General features: G+C 38.2%; 1 protein-coding gene across 1 annotated transcript in view; it reads right to left on the bottom strand.

Annotated features, from left to right (window-relative positions):
• INTS9 (integrator complex subunit 9) overlaps nucleotides 1–19893 on the bottom strand; it is a 77190-nt gene that overhangs the window by 51963 nt on the left and 5334 nt on the right. Inside the window, exons 3-5 of the mRNA XM_083348430.1 lie at nucleotides 8660–8720; nucleotides 6595–6657; nucleotides 927–1066 (exon numbers count right to left, since the gene is read on the bottom strand). Of these exons, the coding sequence (XP_083204556.1) occupies nucleotides 927–1066; nucleotides 6595–6657; nucleotides 8660–8720 (264 nt within the window). The remainder of the gene's footprint in view (nucleotides 1–926; nucleotides 1067–6594; nucleotides 6658–8659; nucleotides 8721–19893) is intronic.

Here is a 19893-nt window from a genome sequence, read left to right as displayed (position 1 = left end):
ACTACAATACTCATATAACTTTGCCAAATGTACAAGTCTGAGTAGATTTTCAACATTTGAGAAACAAAGACTTAAGCCTGTGCACATGCTTAGAGTTTCAAAGACTTCTTTGGCTTACTTTTAACCAGTGGTGGGATTCAAACATGTGAACAACCTGTTCTCTGTATGGATGCTGCTTCCGGAAGTCCATTCTGGGCCTGGGCAATAAAAAATTACTTACTGGTTCTGCCGAAGTGGTGCAAACTGGCTGAATCCCACCACTGCTTTTAACCCAGTTAAATGTTCCTCATGTTCATGAGAAGCAATGTTTTTTTATGCTGTCTGTTACCTCTTCTCTTCCCCTTTGCCACTGTTCTGTACCAGCCTGCTACCAGCCCTGCAGCAAAAGCAGGGACGACCCCTTTACAAACGGCAAGAGGCTGGAATAAAGCCTGCCAAATTTATTCACATAAAACAAGAGCAAGACAAGACACCAACCATAAAACACGAGCTAAGACGCAGGAACAATCCAAACGGTTGCCTTCAGCAAACCAGCCCTCCCACACATTCCCCTTAAATACAGTTCAGGGCGTGGCCTCTCTGTGCCTCCTTCCGAGGTGCCCCATTGCCTCCCTCTGTTTACTCCTGACTGACTGCCTCCTGCATCGGGCGTCCTTGAACAGGGCCAGCTGTGGGTCATCTTCATCCACGCTGTCAGGCTCACACAGCTGGGTCTGCGTCGTGACCAGATGAGAAGGGCCTTGCTGGGGGCTATCATCAGCAAGATCTTCAACCCCCTCAGCAAGGTCTTCAACACCCCCCTCCTTCTCTGAGTCGTCCGACCCAACTGCCAAACCCACAGGCTGACCCTGAATCACAACAGCCACTTTGTTCAGCAGTGGATGAAAAGGGATTTGATAACACTGCCTTAAGTAGATTTGCCTTACCTGCCAATCTGCACTGTTGGCTCGGTGGCATACACAGTTCCAGTGAACCCAGTGTGTTCTGTGATGTAGGGCAAGGCCATCATGCAGTGGTAATTGGAGATCAGGATCACATCCACTGTAGACAGGTCAATCAGTTCCATCTGAAAATATGACCCAGAAATATTTATTTTATTTATTTATTTATTCGGTTTATATACCGCCCTATTCCCAAAGGACTCAGGGCGGTTTACAAGGCAAAATTTAAAAACAATCCAATATAAAATTAAAATAAATTAAATTAAGTCTAGCCACAAAAATTAAATCACAATTTAATACACACCGCCACCCCCAAGCAATACTTGGATTAATGAAATCTTGCCCACCATTCATCTGAGAGTTCTAATATGGACAGAACATGCCTTTAGATTATTGTTAGTTCCTATTTTATATAACAATAAATGAAGAATTATCTGGTTCTTAATTTTATTTTATAGCTCAGATCTCCAATATGGTGCTTGAGGAGCCAGTGAGCCTTCATACTGTCCAATAGGTTCCTGACCCCACTTGATATTTTCATTTTTAAAAAAAATTAAAACAGGAACTTGGCATCTTACAAAACAAACTGCCAGTCTGAGTATTCTTTTTATTTCTACGAATGCCTTGCAGACATCAAGAGTTCTCCTCCTTTTAGAAAATAAATCACTCTCCACCAACCCAATCTTAGGGAAGGCTGTAGGTCTACATTTTGAATGGAAGAAAGACCTTCTGCCCAGAAAAAAAAGAAATGTAGGAAGGAATAAATACATAGCATCTTGCTGGAAGGGAGATTAGGAAAAATTGCAGTTCCAATTTAGGGAGTTATGGCTTTGTAACGCACACAGCCAGCATTATATGAATGGGTAAACGTCCCTTCCAGCAGCTATTTTGCAAGAACGTTTCACACCATGTGACCCCAATTCCAAATGTGCCTATTAGTTCAAAAGAGTAGACAACCCCTGATATACATTTTTTTTTGTGCTGCCCAGTAACTGGATTTTTGAGTGGCCTACAACAATACAACAAAGGACAATAATATATCTATAATTAATAAAAGGAAAAAAAGTTATTTTCTTATAAAAACCGAATACTTACAAATGAAACACTGCATTACTAAAGTCAGGTAGAAAATTCAGTTCCATGGAACTAAAAAGCCTACATGTACAAATGTGCACAAAAGTACACATATGTGTTGCCATTTGAAAGATAAAGAAGGCATCAAGTTGGTGTCTCTTTAATGTCAATTTTTTAACTGATGATGGCAACCAACTGAAATACTCTGAAGAAATTACAGCTTCTGTGTATTATAGGTGAAATTATTGACTTTCTGAATAATAATATGCTGAATAAAAAGTATCCAGCCTACCTATCGTTTAATTTTGTTAGCAGAAATTCTAATAGAATGGATAATCCATTCTCCATAAAGTTGCGAAGTTGAATACTTGTCGTCTCTGAGACCTTTGAATAGCATGCATGAATGCCCAGGGCAGAACAAAGTAGTTTTAATTTAAAATTATATGATAATTTATTTAAATATGGCACATGTTCACTTCATTAACTATAGCAAATACAGATAACTTCATGTACGTAGTAATTTCCACATTTGTATGTGTAACTGTATATATGTGCATAAACATACAATACACACACGCACACAGAGGCATGTACAGTCAGACACTTCTGAAGAATGGGGGTAATTTAGAGTCCATTCAAGTTTGATCTCAAAGTCTTAGACTTAGCCAACTTCAGAGGTTGCACTCACATTAGAACTGGTCAGTGCTTTGTATTCAGGGGGAAAAAGGTGTTCTGGAGGGCATGGGGTGGGTGGGTGGTAATGTAGGACCTCTCAGCAACTGCTGAAACCAAACACCTCTAAGGTGAGTCTATTCAAGGAGTTCCTAACAGGTAGAGTAGGAATCCCCAAGCCACATGGTCGAAAAAAGGCAGTGCCCTTCCATTTGCTGGATTGTAACTATAAAAAATAATTCCATATTGAAGGAAAAGTAGAAAATTCTCAGAAAATGAAGATGCAGCTGAAAGGCTGAACTTCAGGCTCTAGTTATGTTCTCTTGTCTACAGCATCTGAAATTATTTCTTGTCTTCTTGTTGCTAGCTCTAAAGTCTGTCCAGTTTCAGGGTTGGAAATGAGTTTAATCGTTTTCAGACTATTCTGCGAGTACAGGAATAGAATCAGATAAAATGGATTTGCAAGGCTGAAGAAAAAGATTTTGCTTCCTGTAATAAGAAATATTTACAGGTAAGGCTAAGACATCGGTGGACTCAATCTGGAAAATTTACCAGAAGCTTCACCTCTAACTCAGTTATTATGGAGCAACTAACAACATTCAATAATCATCAAGCAGAAAAATTATCCATACACAAATCTAAACTTATTGATTTGAAGATAATGGTAGAGAAATCAATCAAATTGGCTGTTTAAAAATCAAATGTCTCCTAATAACTAATTACTGACCTGGGGAGGGGTCCTTTTTATGTTGAGATTAAAATTGCACCCATGGATAATATTAAAATACAGTGCAGAATCATGACTAAAATTGGAAAGATGTGCTAAAACAGGTATTAGAAAAGTTTTTCACAGAGAGCAGTTGTTTGGTTCCCTTTAACTTAATGAGCTTGTGAAATCTGCCACTATAATGAAGTAATGGACACATGTTTTAGCCTTGGGGAAAATATTTAAATGCCATAATATGTCAATACTTACAAAGACTAGAACTGTGCAAGCCATAATATTCCCTGTGACATTCTATGCAAGCAAAAGTTTGACATTAAAGAAGCAGGATAGGAAAATGCTTTTGAACTTTGGTGTTGGAGAAGATTCTTGAGAATGCCATGGACAACCAAAAAAACAAACTAATGGATCATCGGACAAAATCAATCCAGGTTTCTCACTCGAGGCAGAAATAACCAGGTTCAAATTATTCTATTTCAGATTCTTTATGCAAAGACACAACTTTCCGGAAAAAGTTCTAATGCTTGGAAAGGTGGATGAAAAGAGAACAGCAGAACCAGAAGCAAGATGGATGGGCTCACACTGGCAATGAGTGCATAACAGGGGGACTTGAAATAAAGGTTAGGGATAGATTGTCACAGAGAAAATCAATCTATGTGGTCACTAGGAATTGAAGATGACTTGATGGCAAATAATCAATCAAACAATCAATCAAAAGGAAGGTCAAACAAGTTCATGAATGAATAGGCTTATTCCAATGGTTTTAGCTTATTAATTCAAAGGAATCTTCATATGCAGAATCACTGTTTTAGAAGTGGGACAAACAGTAACAATAATAATAATTTATTAAATCTATATGCCTCCTGGTGACTCTGGGCAGCTTACAATTGTTAAATACCCACATTCTTTCCCACTTATGAATTTATATAAAACATCCAGCAAGTTGCTAGGTGAAGATAAGCAGACTTTAGCCTGATCCATCAAAGCAGTCTCAACAGTATTAATCAATGGGGTACAGAGTTTCTCCAACCTGGAGTCAGTTGTCACAATGTCACACTCCAAAAGTAATGGGTGAGGCTGGGACAAAAATTAACTTTGTTTTTATTTCATTTACATTTTAATTTAATTAAAATAAATCTATATTGCTAAACAAATTTAATAAAAATAAATCAGATTACTCTCCAGATATCTTCTAATAATTTAAGATTGTTAAAAACTACAGTTTTGGTAATAGCTTCCAGAGGTTTCTGAAGGCTATACTCACATCTTTTTAAGAGCTTCAATTTGTCATTGGGCTTTCTGATTGTATAAGGTGGGAAGATTGACAAATAGAACAGACTGACACCAATTTATATTTAAGGGTGGGTTGGGTTGAAAAAGTTCATCAGAACTAAATCAACTTCATTTTTCAGAACTTCCATCTGACACAGAGGTATCTCTTCCAATTGGTAATCTCATACAAAGCGACACAAATATCCTTAGGGTATCCATTGAGTGGGATTCTGATTAAGATGCTCACTATCTTGCAGATTTTAACTCCTCCTTTCCTGGATATCCTGTGTAACCTTGATGGCCAGAAGAAGACATTAGCCAGAAATAAACAGAGGCCCATGAATTGCTCTATATTAGTTAAGAGAAGAAGCATTATACATATTGTTAACTATCACACTTTGAAAGAAAATAATGGGGGAGAACAATCAAAAAGCAATTTTCATATCTATATACATTTATATCTATATATACATATAGACCCAGTATATTACTGCTTTTGGAGGCAAGCAACATTATGCAAAGTGCAATAAAAGAAATGTCAATTAAGGGAAAGAAATTAACAATACAATCTTACGTGCATCTACTAAGAGCAAGTATTACTGATTTCAGTGGGACTCACGCATAACTAATGAGGATATAATTACAGCCTAAACATATGAATTTATCCTATGTTAAAGGAACCATTAGGGTGTTAAATAATGGCAGGAGTTCTCTAAGGTCTTAGGTAGGAAAAATAGTTCCCTTAAAAAAAACCACCTGATGAAAAGTGAATACCAGAAATTGAACCAGGGAACTTTTGCAGAGAAAAGCAGGCATTTCTTTCTTTGACCTCTAGCTGTTGGCTACTGGTTGCGTAGAGGAAAACAACCATTTCAGCCTGAATTCCAAAACTGAACTTTATAGTACAGATTTGATCAGTTCTAATAAGAGCAACAAAACTGGTCTATCTCATAGAGCTGCTAAAAGACATTCCAGTATGGGATCTGTGAACTCTTTTAAAAACATGTTGGGACGTATTATTATATTATATTATATTGTATTGTATTGTACTGTACTGTATTGTATTGTATTGTATTGTATTGTATTGTATTGTATTGTACAGTTTGGCGGGTCGAATCCCAAGTGCTGCGTAACAGAATGAGCGCCTGTTACTCGTCCCAGCTTCTGCCAAGCTAGCAGTTCGAAAGCATGTAAAAATGCAAGTAGAAAAATAGGGACCACTACGGTGGGAAGGTAACAGCGTTCTGTGCGCCTTTGGCGTCTAGTCATGCCGGCCACATGACCACAGAGACGTCCTCGGACAAGCGCTGGCTCTTCGGCTTTGAAACGGAGATGAGCACCGGCCCCTAGAGTCGGAAACGACTAGCACGCATGTGCGGGGGAACCTTTACCTTTACTATATTTTATATTGGTATGAGCAGATCCATAAGCTGGCTTTGGGGTGAAAAAGAAGCAGAGTTAAGGTTTGGGACTGATTCCCTTAAACTGAAACAGGAGCAACAAGTAATTTGACAAAAGCCCTAAATCAGGGTTTTCCAACCTTGGCAACTTTTAAGACACATGGATTTCCCAGAATTTCCCAGCCAATCATGCTGTCTGGGGAATTCTGGGAATTGAGGTCCACATGTCATGAAAGCTGCCAAACGTGGGAAATCCTGTCCTAAATGATTGAGAAAAAAATGTAGCATTGCAGTAAGAGCTTATGATGTATTCTTCTAGGAATATTTTCTCTCATGTAAGGTAGATGTTCTGGACTGCTCCTAACTCACAGATGCCACTTTGCCATGAATACAGAACTAGTAAGCAATCAGATTTCTCTGGGATTATACTACAGTTCTGGCCAGATACCAATTCTTAACTACCAAAGAACAAAGAGAAACATTTTGAATTGTGTCCAAGAAGGAGACTCACCTCTGGCAAACAAAACTCAGGAACAGAGTCCACAAAGACACGGCCAGAACAGTCTTTCAGCTCCTAGGAAATGGGGTAGAAAGAAAATAGAAATTTAACTATAAGCAAACAGATCATGATGACATTCAACACTGTGTTAACAGACAGTGTTATAATATTTTAGAAGAAAATTACAAAATAATTAACCAGTTTTTCAGATGAGGTAAATATATCCTAGGGACCTAGGAGATGCCATTCCACTGGGCAAGTACCAATCCAAACATTCTTCCTTAACCTGGCATTAGAGCTGAACAACACTGGACATCAGCAAAGGCTTACAAGTCAACATATGGTCCATTTTTAACCAAGGATTCTGTCTGGGCACAGTTGAAAATTACCTGTCTCCTTTTGCTTTGTTGTATTTTTATTTCTTGACTTTAGATTCTTTGCTTTCTCTACTAACTGAAGCCCCACTTTTCATTCACTTGGCTTTTAAAACTTGTGCTTTTAATTCCTTAGCAAAGTATGACCACATAAATATTCTATGCTTTCAGGTCAATTCAAGCAGTCTGTGCCCCTTTCCTTAACATCTGGATCACTAACTGAGGCACATGCAAATAAGCTTGAGATGAAATAATGGCCAAAAATGGAAAATTATACTAATTTTACCTCTGTGCACATAGAGAAAAGTTGTGATATGTCTCTGTATAATTCTAAAGAGAAGGGGATTTTTTGAGGATGGATCTCCATCTATGAAATCACAGCTATCCCAGACACAACATACTATCCTGCTCTTTCAAATATCTAGCATTAGGATTTGGATTCAGTTCTTAAGAAACTCTCAACAATTTTGCCAAGTTATACACATCAGCAATTATATATGACAGAAAGCCTTTAACCCTATCAAAAGAATTTAGAAGGTGAATAATGGGTAAGCAAGGGGAATTTCAATGCTCCAATGAACATTGGATTTAAAACAACTGAATGCCAAATGCAGCAAAGACCAACATTCTCCTTACAAAATAAGGTGTTCACCTTTAACCTCAACTCTGTTCTGTGCAGAACTAGGGAAGTAATTTGTCATTCTAAGCAAGTATAATGGTTCCTATCAAGGGTAAATCAAATTGCTCGGAAAGTCCTAATATTAAACTTGTTACTATGTGCCCCTTTGGATTCTGTCAACAATCAAAGTCATTGAAGAGTCAGTCAGGTGTTATGGTTAAGGTGATAGACTAGTGTTGGGAAGACCCAAGTTCAAGGTGAATTTCAGCCATGAAAATTAAGGGGATGACTTGGGTGACTTCCAGATCTTTAAGGGGCATATCTATTAAGCTCTTAGGAGTTACACTAAAAAAAGTAGGAAAAATAGGAGTTTAGGTTATGGAAATCTTGCCTACTGGTTATGTTTATTTTAACAACCCTTTCATCTCTTAAGTTAATTAAGGAAAAGATTCCTTGACCCTTTTGTCACTTCTTGATGCAACAGGAATAATGGAGGAATATGTAAAAGTCTCAAAGTTAAAATATTCTGCAAAACAACATCATTCTCAAACTCTTGAGAGGTTCATTGTATGATAGAGGAATCTTAAAAAGTGCCTTCAAGAGTTTCCAAGTATGATAAAGAATCTGCTGGCCAAAGTGACTTGAAACATATCTTTCGGTACATGAGATCTGGCCATACAGAGAAGCTTGAGATGAGTTCACTAGATCTTTCAAGGGCCATGCACGATCAGCTTGGGTACTTCCCTCCTTGAATGAATACGAAAATTTAATACAAGTACAACTTAAGCAATACCCCGAAAATAGACATTAAGGAATTGTAATTGTTCCAATGTATTTTTCATTAGTTGTAAGGCACAAGATCAGGGAACATTAATCAAACAAGGTATAATTTCCAAGAGAGGTAACTGAAAAAAATAAATGGCGAGAGGATATTTTGTAATATGTTTGATTTCCCAGCTCAAAATTGGACTTGAAAATCTACTCATTTTGTTTTCTTCACTGGGTAAATGAATTTTGCTTGGACTTGGTTTCATTGCTTAATTAGTTAAATTCATTGGGAGTCCTAATCCCATTGGTACATTACCTTGTCCAAGAAAATGCTTCCATCTTTTAAGATCCATCCTGGGAGCTTGGATAGCCTTGGACTGTAGGAAAGTAAAGAAATCGTTTTACTGCATTTTATGATGAAATCAGTACCCATTTTCCAAGATCTGCATACAAAACATCAATACTATATACACTTCAAAATAATGACATTAAGTAAGCATTTAAGAAAAATTTGCTGTAACAGCAGCTTGACTAATAGCTAAAGATTTACTTCAAAATTTTTCAAACTTGGAAACTTTAAGATGTGTGGACTTCAACTCCCAGAATTCTGTTTTAAGAGGACAAATACTCAGAAGAAAGTAAGGTCATAAGACAACTTAAAATTCTAGATTATGATGATGAACTGTTCCAAGCCTATTAACAATAGTCTCCCAGTTTTGATACAAGTGATAAATAAATTATTCCAAACTATCCTGGCATCTCACTATGTAAAATAGGGGGGGGGGGAAAGTGACAGGAGAAACACTGAGTTCATGACAATGGTGATTATCGCTTTATTTATTATTAAACAACCTGTGATCCTTTGGTCATCCTTACCTAAAGAAACAGAATGACCATGGGTGGATTGCTATTGTTTTGGTTTTAAAATTAAAGAAGAAAACACCATTTTATTAAAGAAGAAAGATGCACAGCAAAACAAATAGATGCTTTTCGTTTAAGAAAGGATGCTTTGTGGTTGATCAGCCGTCGTTTAAAAATATTCTAAAGTTTTTACTTATTTTTCCTTGGCTTCAAGTGACATACAGCTGACCATACCGGAATACCAGTTTCTCCATATAAATCAACACATTTTCCATGGTTTCTCCTTGCACTGTATATTTAGTCAGAGCAAAGCATGATTGAATTGGCAAGTATGTCTGCTGAAGATAGACAATTTCACCTTCTGATAAATTGAGCATAATTTTTGGAATCATGACAATGTCATTTTTGAAAGCACCAAAGTTTATCTTTGCTACAATGAAATTCTATGGAGTTCTTCTACCATCATTCCCATTCCATTCCATAGCCTAGGAAGATCTAAGTTCTTCTTTAAAATGATCAGAGTTCCTATTTTGAGTTCTAATTTATATGGTGGCAATCTCAGGATTTTCATTGAATCAAGGAATTCCACTGGAAAATGAGTAGCATTAGCTCTTTCACTGACAACATTGAAGAAACAATATTCTTTCATCGTTTCAGAGAAGGATATAATGCATATGGAATTGATTTTTCTCATCATTTCACTGAAGGGAACTTAATAGAGTTATTTGGGAACAGTTCTGCAGAATTGTAAAATGTTTGGTAGATGAAATCTATACATTCTTCCATAGTTCTTGCTGGCAAAATGTTCAGATAATACTATTTTATCATTTTGATCTTTTCTGAATTTTATCTACTCAACATTTAATAAGAATTCAGACTATCTTTCTTCTCCCTCACTCAATTGCTTGTTTTTCTTCCACTGAAACTTGTCAAAGCTTCTCTATAAATTGAATTTGTTGATGCATAACTTAGCCACGAGAATCATTTCCTCTTTTTACAATTGGTAGATACTGATGGATATCCGCCACAGCAAATGTTAAAATCCCCCCCATGGCTTCAAAACTCCCCCTCCTAATCATGGGGGTTCTCATCCCAGACAATAAGCCTCACTTGTCAAAGCAAATGTGCAGCATTGGAAACTTTCAATGTTATAAAGAGCATTTTCATTCACTTTGATGAATGCATCTTGAACGTACTATCCTACCACCAGGCATCAGTGTTGCTGCAATATTGATGATACTATAGCAATAGCACCATCTCCATCTCTCCTAAATTTAGTGAGGATCAAATTAGTAACAAATGTCTTCCCTGTTCCTTCTGGTACATCAATGAAAATTACTGAAGAAAGATTGCTTTGTACGCACTTGCACATTGTCATATACTGCTCTTTGCTCATTATTCAATAGAGGTTTGCTGTGTAGTATAAATTCCTGCTGTTTCTCTATTGTATTGCAATTCATGCAATACAATAGTATACAATACAATAGTTACATTCTTTAAGTGTTCTTCCCAATTTCATAAATTTTTCTTGGAAATACAGAAGAACTTGTTCATAATATATCTTAGTTCTCTCAATTTGGAGGAAATCTTCAGTCATTGCACTCTTGAACTGTTCCACATTGTTGTGAATTGTTGATTTTACTATTCGATAACAAGAGGACAATCAAATCTCTCATAGATCTGGGGATTCTTGTTCTTTCAACATCTTGCATAGTTTGTTGCCAATGATCATCAGCTTGCAACAATCCTCTCTCTCTGCAGACATCTTTGAATAACGGAAGCATATGTCCATTATGTGTCTTCAGTGATTTGAGAAATACTAGCCCCTTTCCGTGATGAAGAAGCAATCTCAAGCAGTGGTCACTACTTTGTGGAGTAACAGTATACACTTGATCAAGAACATTGGTTACAAAAATTCCAGAGAACTCTTCCAGTGCTTTCCCCGTCTTCCTTCTTTCCCATCTCTTATTAGTCCATCTTGGAATATCTTGGAATATCCATAGTGTTCAGCAGTTTTGCAAATGGATCATGTTTGCAAAGATGAATTCTGTTAGTGTGGTTTTTGCCATATCACTATTCAGTACACAGCAGTATTACCTTGAAAGAATATTCAATGTTTTTGTGGGAGGTGTACTTGAAGGCAAACAATAATCAGTTCCTGTTCATGAATCTGGAATCCAAGTATTGATGCAACAGCTTCACAGGACCTAATGTATCTCCCTGTCAAGTGCTGTGTGATTTTTGTCTTGTCTGTTCGATGCAAAAACTGTCTAATTACTTCCCTTCCTGGTATACTTGATTTTGATTTGATGGATTTGACAGATGACCATATGAGCATACCATTGAGATGTCAGTTGAACACCCTCAGTAGTGTATTATAGGATACCACCCATTAAGAAGTTTTAGTTCAACTCTGTTGTCCTGCTTGATGTACTTCAAATCCTCCTGTAGATAGGATATGAATCATCGCTACACCTTGTATGCTGATTGAATTGCTTTTGGTACCACTTACTGAATGCATCATTTTTCTAACATCCTGAGTAACTGCTGCAAAATGGACTATGAATCATGTGCTTTAATAGCAATTTATGCAGCTCTGGATATTCATTTGGGTCTGGTATTTTGGCTTGCACAAAAGAATCATAGCTGTCTTGGCTTGGATGCTTCATTAACTACAACAAAGAGTGCAAATGAGAGAGATACTGCTTTTGGTATCCATAATCTATCTACTAACGTGACCATGTGTTGCACTATTGTACTTCAGGAACAACTTTGTCTTCAAGTTGAATACTCACAGTTAAATCTGACTGATCATTTGGCTGCTGATTAAAAAAAATACTGGGTATTTCTGGCCAGTTTGAATTGCATGTCACTATAATGAAAAATGAAATATTGCCATACTTCCGTATATGTATCATGGCATCTTGACATCATTTCATCATATGTCTTGATCCTCCCACAAATGTTGGAGGATGATGCGCCTTCTGATGTTTCTAAAATCATCATCATCATCATTCAATCAGTTAGACTGCTGTATGTTGTTCTCCTGATTGCTTGATTCATTTGGATGTAACTCAGCCTCATCTTTTCAGTCTTAGCAGTCATGTCAACCACGTATCGTTGTAATAGACATCCTCCTCTTAGAAGGTTATTAAACTCATTCTCATGGTTCGTTATTCAATATACTTAGTAATGCATCACCGTTAGTTTCTTGTTGTTTATCATTTGAAGCTGATGGTACCAGCCATCATCTCCAAGAAGAAACAAAAATATGCACTGAAAGCTGTCATAGGAGAGATGGGACTCTGAAATCATTTGCAAACCACCTTCTTGATTTTTCAGTATAAATGTACCGGGCAGGATCTGTCTTTCCAGAGGATTGTAGCAGGACTGGTCTACCTGATCTTCAGGAGCTAATGGCAGGACTGGTCTCCCTAACCTCTGGAAGGCTAGGGCGGTCCCACTCTACTGACGCTCCAGGTAGCAACTTGGCAGTTCCAGAACATTGAAGCAGCCACAAACCTGCCAAATTTCAATCCCATGGGAATCATAATGCTAATGTTTCCTGACATATAGTCATTATTTTATTCATCTTAACTTTGTTGTACTCATAATACTTTTGTACTACAGGTAAAATTCCATAGGATAGGCAAAAATGTCGTCGAAAATGCAATAGGAATAGCAGCAAAGCTGTTTTTTTGAAAAGCAGGCTATACATTTGGGAAGAAAATGTGCCCTTTACATCATGAGTAAATGGTTAAATACTCATGTTTTATGGTAAGAAGCAGTTGAAAAATGCAGCAAGATGGGCAAGGACTAAGGTGGCTGATGTACTTGACTGACACCAGAGAAATCTGGTTTCTACTCCATGTGCAGCCACAGCAGCTCACTTGGTGATTTTTCAGCTCAACCTACATCACAGGATAGTTGTGAAAAAATATAACAAGATGCAGCATGATGTATGTGCCTTGAGTTCCTGAGCAAAGATAAGATATAGATAATGTGCATGTTTGTGTGCCAGAAAAGGGACATATAAATGGGGCAATAAAAATATCCAGGCCTTTCTTTCTCATTGCTTCTTTAATAGCCACATGAAGAGTCAATTCCTTGCCGTTGGGTATGGTAAGGAACAAGGGATTGCAAGATTGGCAAGGAAACTATCACAGGACATTCCAAATGAACTCCATATTTATTTTATTTTATTTATTTTATTACATTTATATACCGCCCTTTCCCGAAGGACTCAGGGCGGTTTCCAGGGTAATTAAAAACCAAAAATACAAAAGTTAAGAACCAAGTTTAAAAAAGATTAAATTTATCCCTGTATAATAAAACCCCAATTAAAATAAATTACTCCTCAGCCTGGGCCAGAGAGCTCGAAGAGCCAGGTCTTCAGGTCCCGGCGGAATGAACGGAGGTCGGGGGCAGTCCTCAGCTCCACTGGCAGCTGGTTCCAGAGGGCAGGCGCACCCACTGAGAAGGCCCTCCCCCTGGGCGTTACCCACCGGCAATCTTTTACCGGCGGCACCCTGAGAAGACCCTCCCTGTGGGAGCACACTGGATGAAGGGAGCTTGATGCTGGCAGCAGGTGTTCCCTCAAATATCCTGGACCCTCGCCATTTAGCCTATCCTGTTGTGAGTAAATTGCAGGCAGGCAAAATTTTACTCCACGTTTTAGAAAAACTTTAAAAATATGTCTAGCAGTGGAAGAGGCTACAATATTGGAAAAAAAAATTATGCAGAGGATTTCTTTCATTTGGAGGCACTGACATAGAGGGTAAGCAGTGGTCTATAGAAGTTGTTTCCAGTATGTAAATTCTCACAAGATCCATAATTTTGTCTCCATAGACATTGCCTTATATGGTTTTCAAGAGAAACAAAGCAATGTATGATGCAAGAGTCTTCTAACCATATACTGCCTTTGAGAAAACAAACCTTTGACAAACTGTGTCAAATTGTGGCAGAATACAAAGTGCAAAGTATTTTGTTATATTACTCCTCTCCATTGGGGTCCTTCTTCCCCAAGCAATCTGTCAGCACACTGATCTCATTGGGCTGTTTAGAATTGTTTAGGAATTTCTTCTGAAACTTGCTACATCCTCCAAATATGGAATTTAACAGAATAACAGAGTTTATTGGAGGTCTTCTAGTCCTACCTCCTCAGGCAGGCAACCCCATGCCATTTCAGGCAAATGAGTGTCCAGTGTCTTCTTAAAAGTTTCCAATGATGGAGCACCCACAACTTCTAAGGCAAGGCTTGTCTCTCTTTATTTAAATTTATATGCAACCCCTCTCACAGTCATGGGACTCAGGAGTTCCTGTAAATTTGCTGATACTTCTTGTGCATGGGTTTGAAAAGAGAGGAGGAATTTCTTTGTTACCTTAAGCAATGGCACTTGCAGCTTGAACTTCACAGGAATTATAGCTAAAATGGACCTTCCATTTTCAAAGAAAGTATACTGTAGAACAGACATGTCAAACACAAGGCCCGGCCAGATCTGGCCCGCAAAGTGGTTAGGGTTAGGGTTTCATCACCAGCACCTTGAATTTCACCCGGAGGGCAACCGGAAGCCAATGCAGCTCACGGAGTAGAGGTGTTACATGAGACCCCCATCACAACTCGCGCGGCCGCATTCTGCACCAGTTGAAGCCTCCGAGTGCAGTAGCAGCCTGAATCAACCACAAATTTCCCCAATTTCATTCCCTTGGGGGTCATGGCTCCTGGATTTTGGATTCATTCTGTACAGTAGCCTATTTGAGGTCACTTAGTCCAAAAAGTGTTGCCCTGGGATACATCATTTCTCTTATTCAAAGGTTATGACAGCAAGGATTTTTGTGGTACAGGTAGTCTTCGACTTATGACCACAACTGATCCCAAAATTTCCATTTGCTAAGCAAGGCAGTTATGATCTTTCTTTTTTGCCACAGTTGCTAAGTGAATCACTGCAACTGTTAAGTGAATCATGCAGTCACTATGCGAATCTGGCTTCCCCCATTGACTTTGCTTGTGGGAAGGTTACAAATGGTGATCACGTGATCCTGGGATGCTGCAACCATCATAAATGCATGCCAGCTGCCAAGCGCCCACATTTTAACCACATGAACATGGGGATGCTGCAATGATTGTAAGTATGAAAGATGGTCATAAGTCACTTTTTTCAATACCTTTGTGACTTCCAGCAGTCACTAAATGAATAGTTGTAAGACAAGCATTACCGGCATACAGATTCTTACCAACTACTGCACTCTAGCATTATCCCTTGTAGTTTACAAGATTCTGGTTAAAGTGTACAAAAGATATATAAATTATTTTAACGAGTCATGATTTTCCTGAGTCTATTCTCCAACCATAGTCTTCAAATTAAGAGCTGTATGAAAAAAATGCCTGCCTAAATATCATACAGGAGACTTTCATACAAATTACTGGACGGGACTATTCTAAAAGGATCAAGCCTAAACAACCATCACCAGCACCACAAATGATACAGTGTTTCCTGCCCTCTCCCCAATCTTGCATGGGAAGGAGACCCTCAGCATTCCTATTCAGGACATATAGCCTGGGTGGACTGATTTTACCTGAAGGAGACAGTTCTAGATATACAATATTTGAATGCCGAGCCATGTAGATTTCATAGATTAAAACTGCACTTTAAATGATGCTCGGAAGCCTATTGGTAGCCAGTGCAGAGCTATCAATCATGGAGTGTAACACTAATATAATAATGATAGCTCTCATCCACCAATATGTGGGCTGCCACATTTTGTACCAACTGCAGTTGTTGGGTAGTCTGCAGAAGGCATAGTGAATAAAAAGCAAATTACAGTACTGTATTCTGTTCTAGAGGTGATAAGTGGAGGATTCACTGCCACCAGGGCCTCTCGTTCCAGGAAGAGCCATAACTAGCACATCAATCAAAACTGGGCAAGACTCCACTAGCCATGCCCTCCACCTCATAGTTTATGTGATTCTGGGGGAAAACCAATGTGCAGACCTGCTCTTTCAAGGGAGCACAACTCTTAACACAGCATAAAGTGAGCCAGAAGATTTCCGGAAAAATGGCAAATCTGTGTTAACAGGGTTCAACTTCACCCAATTTCTTTCCATCCATCTCCTCATAGCTTCCAAGAACCAGGTCAAGGCTCCAACTGCATATTCAGTTCAGACCAGGTTGGATCTGAACATGATCTGTGTAACAATGATACCTCAACCTCTAATGACAGATGAACACTCACAGTACCTTTGGATATATGTTATAGACGAGACAAAAGTGAATTGAACTCCATTATATAGCATAAGCAAGCAATAGATTCAATTCAGTCTAAACAAAGCTAGAAAGTCAATGCACTAAAAGAGGCATATCTGAAATAAGCCTCTCCATGCTCTTTTCTTGTTTACTTTCCTACCACAAAAAACACCTAATCATAAAGGGTAAAAAATCCAGGAAAAAATTCCTGACAGAAATAAAAAGTTTGGTTATACTTGTTGATCTTGAGTCAATACTCTCCTAAAACTGGTCCACGATGCATGGGTGATGTGAGAAGACTGAATGGTTAATTCTAAGTTTTCTGTGTTGGGACAAAGGATGGGATACAATTGCATTTGATCTCAATTATATATATTATAGCCATTACATAGAATAACATATAAAATTATACCATCAACTCTACAATGAAGCTGGCTGCAGCCATTTTTCTCCTCATTCTAGGTTGCCACATAGAACGGAGGGAGTGGGTCTTGCCCTGGTGCTTCGCTAATTAAAATAATCTTCTGTCCCATGGGAACCAAGGTCATCTACTGCTCCCACAATCAGGGACTGGGCATTGTAAAAAAAAAAGCCTGCCAAATGAATATATTGGGGAACATAGTTGATTGCATAGTTTTGTGGGTAGGACATTATACTTTGTAACTGGGTAATTTTTAGTTGGAAATTCAGATTTGGTTTCACTTTTGATTGTGCAGATACTTGTAACTAATAAACATGTTCTTTGAGAAATTTCCAAGCCTCGGAGTTCTGCTTTATTTGTCTCTGTTGGAACCATGACATATACATTATATTCTTGTTCTTGTTAGTTGCGAAGTCGTGTCCGACCCATCGCGACCCTATGGACAATGTTCCTCCAGGCCTTCCTGTCCTCTACCATCTTCTGGAGTCCATTTAAGCTCACGCCTACTGCTTCAGTGACTCCATCCCGCCACCTCATTCTCTGTCGTCCCATTCTTCTATTGCCCTCAATCTTTCCCAGCATTAGGCTCTTCTCCAGTGAGCCCTTCCTTCTCATTAGGTGGCCAAAGTATTTGAGTTTTAGCTTCAGGATCTGGCCTTCTAAAGAGCAGTCAGGATTGATCTCCTCTAGGACTGACCAGTTTGATTGCCTTGCAGTCCAAGGGACTCGCAGGAGTCTTCTCCAGCACCATAGTTCAAAGGCTTCAATTCTTTGGCGCTCAGCCTTTCTTATGGTCCAGCTTTCACTGGCATACATTGCAACTGGGAAGACCATAGCCTTGACTATACGCACTTTTGTTGACAGGGTGATGTCTCTGCTTTTTAGTGTGCTGTCTAGATGCTATACCATATTTTTACAGAGAGGGGCTTTTTTAAAGACAGAAGTATATTTAAGGACTTAGTTCAAGAATTTTATGATCCATATTTGTAAGTACAAGGTGTTCCCAACTGATTAGTGTATGTAAATGAGCAGTGGGAAAGAGCCACATTTCATATGATATTGAGGCTCTTTACTAGAAGCTATTGAAATAAAACAATTCTCACTGACTGACTGTTGACATTATAATGAAATGATTGATTAATTTCAAATAGTTCAACCTATCTCATAAATAAAACAAGCAGCTGTGTGATCGATTGACTATGTGCCATCAAGTCGATGTTGACTCTTAGTTACTAACATAGATAGATTTTCTCCATGATGTGCTATCTCTAACCTGTTCCTTCAGGTCTTCCAAGTAGCTGTGTAGCTTCTCTCAATCCCTGAAAAACTGGGCTTCAGCTTCATTTATATTTCAAGTAAGCTTGGGGGCCCAATTCAAAGTGGTCATTATCTGTAAAGTTCTTTAAACTGCCACACTGGGATACATTGGGGAATGATTTGACAGAATTAAATCTGCCCATCTGGATCAGTTGTTTAGGGAAAGCCTATTGATAATTCTACCTCTCATTAGAACCAAGGGAAGAGGGTGGACCAAATACCAGGTCTTCTCCATGGCAGCCTTTGGAATATTCTCCCCACAAAGATATGGGCAGTTCCTACCATTCTCGCATTTGATAAAAACTACATTCAGCCCTAGGTGATTTGATTGAAAATATCTATTGTAAATATTTTGATCACAGGAATGACATTTGCTTTTGTAATTACTGTAATCTCTCATTTTAGTAATGCTGTGTGCCATCAAAAGTCTTTCAGGAGTAAGATGGGGTACAAATATTGTTTGAGTGATAAATAAATACAGTACTAAGTTCTATACGTAAGAAAAATAAATCAAATACACAAATTTAGGATGGGGATATCTGGCATGATAATACCACTTGTGAAAGAGGTATGGTAGAAGAACACAAACATAATATGAGTTACCAGTGTATTTTGGCTGCAGTAATTGTTCCACTATATTCTACTTATGTCAAACCCAGCCTATCAAGCTTTGGGCACCATATTTTAAAGAACACATAGAAAACTGGAATTGATGCAAATAAGGGCAATGACAATGATTAGAGAACTACAAATCTTACGAGGAGCGATTAATGATAAGGAAAAGATATGAGAACCACTGTAAAACAAGGGTTAAGGGGTTGGACCAGATCTGAAGAAACCCAAGTTTATGACCACGCTCAGTCAAGGAAGCTCGTTAGATGACGTTGTGGGGATCAAATTGGAGTAGGGAGTGCTGTGTAGGTCATCTTGTGATCCTAGTGGAAAGTTAGAATTTAAATCCAGCAGTGATAAAAATAAGAAATATGCAGCCCTTATTAAATCGCTGAAAGAGTGTTACATAGAAGATCAAGATGAAAGCTTGTACCAGAAGGCAGAACACGGATGCTGAATGTTATTACATCCAGCTCAATATAAAACGCATAACTACTAACGGTAAATTTTAATGTCTGGAGAATAAAAGCTATTTGACAGTGGAACCAATAATGTACTCCTGTATACAGAGCGAGGAACAGATGAGAAAAGTGGTGACAGAACAGTTTCAGATGCTTTAGTTTTAGACTTCAGGAAAAAAATGGGAGACAAACTGGTAACATTTATAGCAAAGTTATGGTAGCTTTTTGATCAAGCTTCAACTCAGCCTTAGATTATTATTTTTTTGATAGATAGCTAAGGAATGAAGTAATTGCGGCTATGATTCAAGAAGGTCAAATGGATACTGGTATATCTATTAGCATATTTGGAATTATAGTCACAAGCATTTTCACAAAAGGCTGCAATGAAGGGATTCTACTCTTGCAACCCTTTTATGAGCAGGCAAACAAGTGTTTTGCCTATATTGTCTCCTCCAGTCCTCTCTCCTGGCCACAATCCATTATTCTTGGCAGAGGGGTGCATTTCCAAACAAGGCACTGAACTGCAGTCACTTACCATATTTATTTTTTAGAATATTAGGTGGGCCCTGGAAGCATTCTTTAAAGAGCATTGTAGAAATTTGTGTTGCATCCTTTAAAATGAAGAGAATGCTAA

Source organism: Vipera ursinii (assembly GCF_947247035.1).
Source record: "Vipera ursinii genome assembly, chromosome: 1".
In the NCBI taxonomy this organism is placed as follows: Eukaryota; Metazoa; Chordata; class Lepidosauria; order Squamata; family Viperidae; genus Vipera; species Vipera ursinii.
Note: the sequence above shows the minus strand (reverse complement) of the source record. Positions and strands in the feature narration are given on the sequence as shown.